This window comes from Phalaenopsis equestris, unplaced genomic scaffold, assembly GCF_001263595.1.
Source record: "Phalaenopsis equestris unplaced genomic scaffold, ASM126359v1 Scaffold000414, whole genome shotgun sequence".
Classification (NCBI taxonomy): Eukaryota; Viridiplantae; Streptophyta; class Magnoliopsida; order Asparagales; family Orchidaceae; genus Phalaenopsis; species Phalaenopsis equestris.
The window spans coordinates 744,247-755,329 of record NW_018164855.1 but is presented as its reverse complement, the minus strand read 5'-3'; the positions used below and the strand labels follow the sequence as shown (position 1 = coordinate 755,329).

General features: G+C 30.8%; 1 protein-coding gene across 3 annotated transcripts in view; it reads right to left on the bottom strand.

The window, feature by feature from the left end:
* The window catches only part of LOC110027136 (UPF0307 protein ECA0281), a 30,917-nt gene that overhangs the window by 96 nt on the left and 19,738 nt on the right, over positions 1 to 11,083 (bottom strand). For 2 of the 3 annotated variants that reach the window (XM_020728439.1, XM_020728441.1), the window contains exons 4-7: positions 8,328 to 8,485; positions 8,112 to 8,225; positions 1,845 to 1,993; positions 653 to 955 (exon numbers count right to left, since the gene is read on the bottom strand). In XM_020728439.1, coding sequence (XP_020584098.1) covers positions 823 to 955; positions 1,845 to 1,993; positions 8,112 to 8,225; positions 8,328 to 8,485 — 554 coding nt within the window. In that variant the 3' untranslated portion in view covers positions 653 to 822. Of the gene's footprint in view, positions 1 to 652; positions 956 to 1,844; positions 1,994 to 8,111; positions 8,226 to 8,327; positions 8,486 to 11,083 lie in introns of those variants that run through there. The other variant, XM_020728442.1, reaches the window with a different exon arrangement.

Sequence of the window (11,083 nt, the reverse complement as noted above, 5' to 3'; positions counted from 1 at the left end):
CAATATTAGAGAAAGTCGTCTTAGATGATTTGATAACACTAAACGTCAACCATCTGATAACCCTATAAAAAATGTAGATGTTTTAGATTTGATTTATCTTAAGAAAGATAGAGGTAGAGCTAAAAAAATTTGGGCATTAGGCATATTGTTTAAAAGATAATCATAATCTATTAAAACTAAATAAAAATAAAATATGACATAAAATTCAACTTCTATTATTTGAAAAATTATAACATTTTTATTTGGCTAAAACTTTTTTATTGCATTTTAAAATTTTTTATTCATGAAATTTAATATATTTTTTAATTAAATTGCTTGTGTGTCAGCTCTATAAGAAAATAAGCCTTACTAATAAAAAAAAATTCCAAACAAAAACTATATTTTTAACCAACATAAACAAATCCTAACCCAACTTTTCTAATATATGTCATCATACATATGAATGAAGAAGCATATTTAGCTTATTAGAAGTTAAGAATATAAAATAATTAAGTGACATAAATATAAAAAAATAAAGTTTGGTTGCTCCAAATGTAAATACATAAGAATTTGGCAGAAATAAAATACACCATTTTATGTATAGATAAAATGGCTTAAATGCAAAAATTGAAGTTGAGTGTTTGATATGTAAATACATAGGAATTGAGTGGTATTTATGTAAATCTTCCTATAAAATTTTTGGATGCAAAACATGTAATCTCTCTCCATCTCTTTCTCGTGGAGAGTTAAAGATCAATCAGAGATATAGAGAGAGAAAGCATGTTATAAAAGCAAAGCACAAATTCCATCACATCAAGGTTGAACATTTCTGTTACTGAATTACTACCGAGTCCACACAAGAGAGGAAATATGGAGAAAAATTTGCGTAAGTAAAGCGCTGCGTACGTCAGGGAGGTTATTCAGCGGGTATCGGAGGGTTATATCTGCGTTATACCCATTGTAACCTACCTGTAACCTACAAATATACGAAAACAGAAGCGTGAAACTTACTAGAAGGTACAGGTAGGTTACAAAGATGTTACATGACCGACGTACACAGCGTTGCGTACGTCTTACGTGTGCACTTGGAAATATGAGTGTGTGTGTAAATGATTGCTTCAACCCACGCGGAGGGTTTATAATGCAAAATGAACAAATTTACAAAATAGCATTCAAGTGGAAAAAGGGCAGCATCATTTTCAGCAAGAGAATCTCAACCAAACGGAACGGAATGATTAAGATACTGCCAAAAAAATTTAAAAGAATGCCATCCAATTCTCATATATTTACATATCTACCACTAAAATTTTTTATATTTACATACAAACAAGTTAAAGCCAAACACACTCACAGGATATAGTTTTTAGTTTTCATGTAATTAAGTTTACCTAAAAATACGAACATCTATTTCTCTATTCACAATTCTCTCATTCCCAATACCCAAACTTTGATTTTTTATGCCTATACCACATCTTGAAAAGGTGCGTTTTTTTGATTTGAGGGTTATAAATGTAAAAATAAAAGTTCAGATGTTAGATATATAAATATAAAAGAATTTTGGTGGTATGTATGTAAATGCATAAACGGGTAAGCAAATTTCAATTCAATTCCTACACCAAATAAAGCCAAGAACCTATGGAGAAATCCTACAAAGGTATTAATTCCTTGTGAAAATTCTCTCCTACCACATGCAATTGCTTCCACATTTTCACAAATACGGACAAATTTGTAAACAGAGGATGTGAGGTTTGACAACTAAAATGCATTGCTTCTTAAAAATAAGAAACGTAACCATGTTTTTCAAGCAATACTGATTGGAATAATTATGCTCATTGTTTATGAAAATATAAAAAATAAATACTTACTCGGCCGATAATTTCTTCGCTAATAAACGCAAGAAGCGAAGGAGGGATTTCTTCGCCTCATTGAGCTTATCATCACCCTCCAACTCAATTTGATCAGTTTGTGATGGTTCCAGAATGGATTGAACGTTCCGGACGAGCCGCCGCAGTTCCTGTTAGAATGATTGTTGTTTTTCAGTTCTAAGAAATGAAGGGAAATTTGCATGCATGGCACAGAATTCTTCTGTATTTACATATCTCGCAACTAAACTATTATATTTACATGCATGGTGCTTTGTTGTTTATTCCCTCTGTTTTAATTTTGTTGGTGAGCAAGCTATCCTCTGTTGAAACATTGGGTATGATTGTCAATCAGTGTTGTTGTAATCCTCTTGTCCTTTTTCATTCACGAAGATTTACATACATGCCACTCAATTCCTATTTATTTACATATCTAGCACGTAAATTTCAATTTTTACACACGGTTTCACTTTTTAAAAGTTAAAATGGTGATATTTTATATGCGATAAAATGTTTGGGTGGAATAAATGTGAAAAGTAAAAATTTAGGTGTTAGATGTGTAAATACATAGGAATTGGGTAGCATGTCAAGTAAATGCCCCTTTAATTTAGGATAATCTAGGGCCTTGTAAGCTCCTTCGGCATGAGTTTTATTTAGGATTGAATAGATACATTGAAGGTTCTTTATATAGGTTTAAATACAATTTGAACAATTTTGTAGCTTCACGAATCGGGTTTCGCCAAAAGAATTTTAACAGTTTAAAGAAATTAAATTTAAAGAAATTAAAGATAGAGATAAAAAAATTGAATTTCAATTTTTGTGTGGAAACAATCAATTGGTAGAGCTATTGATGAAAGAAACAAAACTAAAGGATGCTCTAAACAATCTAGCATGTTCATTGAATAAGGCCTTCGTGGAGGTCCTAGATTCTTCATACATAAGACTCTCCAACAACAACATCAAAAATAAAACTTATATTTGGCACACATAAATAACTATATGCCCATTGAATTACATTATTATGACTTTAATTCTATTGTTCAAAGGATATGAGGACAATAAGAAAAGATAGTTGATTGCCATTCTACGTTGTATTTTGTGCTCCTTGTCAACTTCTTATAAGCGTTTTTATAACACCATGTTGTGTTAAATATATCATCAACTTAGAAGATATTAAAAATTCACTTTTAACGATACAATTTCTAAGCTTAAGGGCGTATTAGTTAAAAAGGTAGTAGGCTAGGGGGTTGTCAATGACAAGTCTAATCCAATGTTTCATAGAAATAAGTCTTGTGAAAAGTTTAAAGATGTCAATTGCTTCAATTGCTCAAAGAAAGAAAAAAAAAATCACAAAAGATCAAATTGTGAAAAGGAAATTGCATAAATGTTGATGACAACCATGAAAAGGATAAGTTGATAAATTACAGTGCTGTTGCAGATCAGTCAAGTGTAGATTTCAACAACAGTCTTTTAGTATCCGCTGGAGAGATAAGTAATAGTCAATTAATTCTAGACCTAACTTGATTGTGGGCTATATTTGTTTGGGAAACAATGCAGCAAGCAAAAAAGTGGATTTTGACACGATGTAGTTATATAATTCAATGTTGTGTAACTAAGACATTGATAAGGGTCAAACTATTAATAAACCTTAAGAAAATTCTGATATATTTGAGCATTTAAATTTTGTACTTAGATTATTGATGAGCCATAATGTTACAGTTATCAAAAGAAATTAAAAAAAGCAAGGTGCATGTTTATAAAAGATTCCAAAGTCCTTTAAATTTGCAAGGGTCCCTTAGCTATCATGAAAGCAAAGAGAGATTGTATGTATTACAAGGAGAAAATTCAAGCAAAGCTGGCTGCTTTCATTATCATCTACATTGATGCAATGTGATTGGGATAAGCATAATGGTTAGCTTCTTACATGTTTGGAACAACTTTCTATCTGCTTTGCATCTCAGACCATCTCCATAGATTTATTTGGGGGACTGTTTTCTTGTTTTTTTTTAGAAATTTTTTTGTGGTGGGAAGCTACTTTTTGCAACTAAATTAGCTAAAGTGTGGTGGCTATAAGAAAATTATTATCGAACTTCATGTAAAAATAAATATTTATAATTCACATTGTAACTTCCTTAAAAGTTGTTTTCCACACCACAATTTTACCAACACCTTTACAAAAAACTGTAATCATCCCAAACGGGTCATAATTTACTTGATATTCTATTGAATAATATATTCCCATGCTAAGTTGCACCATTACAACATCTAAAGAGAGAAAATATAATATCAAGGGTGTGAAAATTTAGTGGTGGTAAAATTAGGAATATTGATAGCACCATCTCCGTGTGCGACATACGTGCTTAAGAGATATCATATGTGCAAAGAGCAAATATTTATATGAGATTTGTGAGGTTGTAGGGTTTCATGCCTCAAAGGTTGGAGAGCTTCAGAAGCTCAGTTTAGAGCGGAGGCACAAAGGAGAATCAAAATCATATTGCCAGATTATTAAATTAAAGGGGATATTGTTAGCATATTACATCAATAATATTATCAAAATAGATGATTTTAAGATACAGATTATTTTTTTAAATACCTTCTTTGTGAAGAAATGTTTCAAAAGTTTGTTAAAAATTCTGGTAATTGACTAGATTTTCTTTTCATTTTCTACCATATTAAATTCCAATCAATAAGAAATGCAACCAGTTGCCATTGAGGAATAGAAATAAAGAGAGCAAGGCAGAAGGATTCTTGAGCAGCATCTAGTTGTAAATCTTCTGGTATGATTTAGATCTCTTTGATTTTTCTTTCTAATCTTATTTTTGTATTTCTAAAATCTATAAGAAGAAATGTCAAATTACTTGGCTTTGATATATAAAGTTTCTCACGATGATGAGATTAGGTGCACTTTATTTAGTGACAACCCATTTTATTCATAAACTATCCATTATGGATGTAATTTTTTTTTATCATTTGGTGATTGGACTCTTTGTTACTACTTTGTGTGTGCCAGCCATGCATTTATTCTAGATAGGCGTTTTCATAGGAAAAAAAAAGGTAAAGCCATCGGCGAAGACCAAGAACACCCAAGTGAAGCTAATGAGAATTCTAAGGTAAATAAAAGTTAGGCATTAGGTAATGTAGCCTAATCTATTAAATAATTCACCTGACTTTGACCATCACCAAGGCCTAGCTGGAAAATATTAAACAAGGGGCATTTACGTACGTACCACACAATTCTTACGTATTTGCATATACAACTCCTAAACTTCCACACTTACATCCATACCACTCAAATTTCTAACATAACATAAAAATATTATAATTACTAACTTTAAAAAGTGAAATACACATTTTCATATGTAAGCCTATGGCACCAAAATGTTATAGATGTAAATATCAAGCTTTAGGAGTTAGATATGTAAATGCATCCGAACCTTGTGTCGTATGTATGTTAATTTCCCAATAAAGAAACAAGGTCAAGGCAATTATGGTTTATGGAAACGCTAAAAAGCTAGTTGGCAAAGGACATGCACGCCTAAGAGACTACCAACAAGTGAATATCCCTAAGAACAATCCATTCCAAAATATAAAAAAGGAGCATTTACATACACGCCACACAATTCTTATTATTTACATACCTAACATCTAAATATTCATATTTACATGCATGCCACGCAAATCTTTAACATCACATCAAAAATACCCCCATCGCCACCTTTATAAAAGTGAAACATATCTTTTCATGCATAGACTTATGACACCAAGACAAAGTCTAAATATCAAATTTTGGGTGTTAGATATGTAATTACATAAGAATTGTGTGGTACTTGTGTAAATATTACTATAAGAAATACAAGGGTTTTAGCAGTCACAAACATTTTGATACAGTACAAGGTCATTTGTAGTAACACCAAAGGAATCAACGCCTTGATTCTGTCTCCAATTTGTCATTAGACCTTAATGTATTAAAATTCGATGATAATATGAATTTAAAGACAAACATTGGTAATGAATGCCATGAAACTAACAAAATAATTCTATGTAGAGCACAAATTATTTATTGGTTTCATATTTTGATTGTAAATCAATCCATTGCTAAAAGGAAGAAAGAACAGCTAAATAAATCAAACATGGATTTCACAAAACAATTAGACAAACATAAAGATTCTCTAATAATTTAAGAGAAAATATAAAAATAAATATTAGACTATTTATAAGAGAGAAGTGTCAAAATAATCCTCCGACTCTTTGAATGGAGTAAGTTTAGTCCTAGAGTTTATAAAAGTCTCAATTTAATCTTCATAATCTTTTGATATGAACTCAAATAATCCTAATGGATAACTTTCAGTCCCAATTTTAAAAATCTAGGGAATAATTTGACAAATCTATAGATTCTGGGATTCAAAATGGCCCAGCTAATGGTCTATTTTGACACTTTATAATATGGAGTTTCCTAAAGCAAGAAATCATACATGATAGTAGTTGTTAATTAATAAAAGAAAAATAACAATAATAAAAAAACAACATGAAGCTACTAAAAGCAAATGCAAAAGCAAAATGATTCTCATATACCAAATTGATTCAAGATACACTATGAAATTATAACAATTAAAAGAAAACTGAAAGAAACAAATAAACACGTTTCAAAGAAAAATAAATAAAATCCTCATGTTATGGATGCTGAATCTTCAAAATATTGAGTAATTTCATTCATATCTTATCCAATCTCCTCCATTTACCATAGAATAAATATTAAAATCCACCATAACTTCTGCTTCTAATTCACCACCCATCATCAACATTTATATATGGTATCTTTTATATAACATAATATAAATATATTTATTGATAGTAAAATAAATTTAATTCAAATCAAATGTTGAATTAAATCGAAATTAAATGATATTGAGTCTAATCAACTCCAATGAATTTTGAAACTAATCCAGCTTAAATCAAAATGTAATCAAAATTTTAGATTTTAAGTAAAGCCATGATGTGAGGCTTGAGTGGTGATTATTAGCTTTTTTTTCTTTTGTGCTCTTCGAGGCAGAGTATGAATTATTGTTAGCTTTATCCTTCTGGAATTATATATTTTTGAGAAGATTTAAAATTATATATGGAAACTGTTGGATGTTATACAAGTTGTGATTCCTAAGGCCTAATACACAAGTTGGTATAGTAGCATTTCAATAATATTACCGGATTTGATTTATGGGATTGGGTTGTTTTTGGTAAGAAGTTATGAATTAAAAATTAAAAGAAGAATTATTTCTAATCTTTTGGGACTAATTTAAATTTAAATTAATTTGATCATATGTCAACCTTACTTATAAGCCTAGGGGACAGGGAATCCATAAATAATGAAAATTTTTATTTCCTGTTTGTTTTTTGGTTTTTTAGTTTGTTAGAGAGATGGGTTGGAATAAAAAAAAATACAATTTATTTGCAAAATTTTAAACTGAAATAAAAGCTTTCGGTGGTCCCACTTATCCTAGGTAACATATCCTAAAATAAGTGCAACTTATTGCAAGCATATAAATACTGTAAAATGTATATATATCAGATGTTTCAGGAGTGACCTATCCTAAACTGTCACGCCCCTTAAATCAGCTTAAATCGGTAAAATAACAATTGTCTGTTTTACCAGCAAAAACTAACAGGATTAAAAACTGAATCTTTGTTTTACAAAAATGATAAATACCACTTTGAGCCCAAATGAAAATATGGTCCAACGCTGGTTATGACTAATGCTGCATATACAGAGCTCACAAAAATGTAAGTTTTCTCTCCCCAAAAAATCAATTCTGCAGGCTTCAATGATAAGAGTTTTGAAGTCATTCAAAGAGGCCAAAAAACAATTCATACATAACAAGAAGCAAGATATTGCATAAAATGCCAAAAAGTGCAAAGCTAAGGGATACCAAGCCATTAACCAAAACCAAGGAAAAACAAAAAATTCTAGGGAAATTTACATACGCAGCACACAATTCTTATGTATTTACATATCTCAAGCTTAAATTTTCATATTTACATACATAGCACTTTGATACTTTAAACCTATGCATGAAAAGTTGAATTTCACTTTTAAAAAGTGATAATAGTGCAATTTTTTATGTGAATGCTATGTGTGTAAATATGAAAGTATCGGTGTAAGATATGTAATACATAAGAACTGTGTGTTATGTTATGTAAATGCTTCAAAATTCTAAAGCTACATTTCCTTAGCTACACTAGTATTATAACTGAGCACTAATGTAGATGTGTGAATACCTGCCGATCAAAATCAACAGAATGAATCGAATAAACTTCATTTGTTACTGTTGGATCTTTGCGAATTAGGCCATCAAGCCATTTATCTGCCAATTTCATATAATTTTCACCTTCCTGCCAGAAGTTCAATCAGCAAATTTGAATCCTGGACTCCGTCCGAGTTAAGATAAAGCTGCGGTAAGATTACTGTAATAATATCAATATAATTTCAGATACCTCTAACTCAGATTCGATATCTTCTTCGTCATCATCATTACCAAAAATAGATGATGTTCCCTGACCTGTACGGTCCTGTAACTTACTTTTGTCGCCATCTCTTGATGCCTGAATCAAAGCATCCATCAATTCAGGCTGTGCTTTCCGCAGAAGCCTTCCTAACATGAAATGTGAAATTAATGGCGAATATTATATTTTTGCGTATTAGTATTAAAAAGTTTGCATGTATTTGCATGCTCCATTTGTATAAGCATAGAAAAGTTTGCACACACGGCAATAACTAGAATTTACAAGTTCTAGGGAACCGAAAAAAAAAAGGAAAATTTACATATATAGCACTCAATTCTCATGTACAATTTTTACGTATTTACAAATCTAACACCTAAATCTTGCTCTTTACGTATAGACCACCCAAATTATTCATATCCCATAATAAATGCCACCATTGTAACTTTTATAATGTAAATTGCAGCTTTTCATGTATCGGAAAGGTGATATGTAGGTAAAATTTGAAGTTTAGGGATATGTGAATACATAGAAATTGAGTGGTATGTGTGTAAATCCTTCAACAAAGAAAAAAAAGAAAGAAATGAATCACTCATCCATGGCAAACTCAGCTTCTGAAATAGAATGATGAGTTGGTAAATATCCAAACTTTGACATTACTAAATAATTTACCCAGAGCGTGTTGTCATAAATCATTTCGTAAAACTCAAGGCATTCTAAGGAAGAGTCGCATCATCCGCCATTGCTGCCTTTGTTTCCACAATTATATAGGACTAGATTTATGAATCCTTATTTTCAATTCAGTTATGTTCAGTTAAGCTGTTAAGCCAATTCTTTGAAAATCATTTTGAACAACATATGTTTATACTCCTATTAGGTATACCAATCCTCCATCTAATCTTCATAACGTTAACTTCTTATGCCCATCTAATGAGAGCATGTCCTACCCTTCATTTTAGAAGTCTAAATTATCTGTAGTATATATTCACCTACCTTATCTTCCATAAATATCGCTCCTAATCCTCTAATACAATCATTCTTTATTTTATCATCCTTAATTTTGAGTGGTTCTTATTAATATTAAACCCTCTAAAATTGCAATAGACAAAAAACTGAGGAGAATGTTCACTTTTTTCAAAAAATCTCACTAATTAGAATAATGATATTTGCTAAAAGCACGCATAAATGCACCTTGTTGTAGATATTCTTTATAAATATCTATATAATAAATACAACAAACAGGTGAACTGACCGAAAATTATTTTGCTACTCTACTTCTAATCTCATGCAATGATCCATCCTACATATCTATAGTAACTTCAATATACTTATATATCTTCAATAAAAATTTTTCATTAATGCACATCAAATCAATTATGGAATACTTAATCATAGAACTTATTAAGATCAACAGAAATCATACAAAACTTCATTGTTTCCTAACAATTATTTTCTCTTATTTTTCTTGATAAAAAATGCTTTTATGGTAAAACTTAGAGAAAAATGATGCGAAGAAAGGGGGACCGCGGGCGTTTTATAAAAAAATGCAACGTGCCGCCCCCAAACGACCCTCCATGGCGGTTTGAAACCGCGTCGTGGGCAAAATGCCCCCCCCCCCCAAACGCGCCTTAAGTATGCATATAAAAGAGGTATAGACTGTCATAGAGACTCAGCAGGGACAACAAAAGCGCTACTTGGAAAGGATATCTTTCTCGGGATTGATCTGATCATTTTTTTTTTAATGCACTTGAATGTTTTAGACCGAAACATTTGCGAGTTTTATTGATTTAATTTAGTTTTAAAAATGAATCGGTCTCATTTTCGTTTTTTTTTATTATTTTTTTTATTATTTATTTTTAATTAATTTATTTATTTATTTATTTTTTAACGGTCAAGTTAAAAATGAGAATTTCCGATTTAATTTAATTCAGAAATGATTTATAATCTCAAGGGAAGTAGAGAAAAAGAGAGGATGAGAGAAAATTGAAATTTGAATTTGAATTTTTGGGATGATACAATCTAAAGAGGAGGCATGGTAGTGCAATCCACCTTTTGTTTTACAAAAAAAATAAATAAATTGCAAATTGGAAGATTAGTTGGAGTCGGAAGAAATGAAAATTTAGATAACGATTGAGTGATTAGTGGACTTACACTTAGACCCCTTAAGCTTTGAATCAACTTAAAATCCAATCCCTTTAACTAGGATTGAAACACAACTCATAACTCTTTTGCCAAGACTATGAGTTTTTTCCCCTAGGTTTTAGGAGTCTGGTAGCGAGTTAAGTTGGATCTATAGATGTTTGAGGGTTAGTGGAAAAACATTTAATTGAGATTAGACACCTTAGGACACTTCAAGTTTAAACTAAAGTGCAAGTATCCTAGATCTTAGGAGCACAACTTGAGAGATAGTTTACCATCCTAATTTTCAAATGACCCTAAGAAATCCAAACATCTAACCTCAGTTTAGGAGATAAGTAGGACACTAGACACGAGGTTGCACTAGATTGTGACTCATGACTGATTTAATTAAATCAAATAATGAAATTCTTACCTTAACTTGACCAAAACTGAAACCCGATGCTCCGGGATTTGAATTTGTCCTACATTCAAATCCTCCTGGCAATTGGGGACATTCCAATACCACATATAAATTTCTCATTCTTGGTCTTTTATATGTGGTATGGTTCATTTTATTTGTTTATCTTTTCTCTATGATTTACCTTTTTCTATTAAGTCTTTTTCAGGTCGTA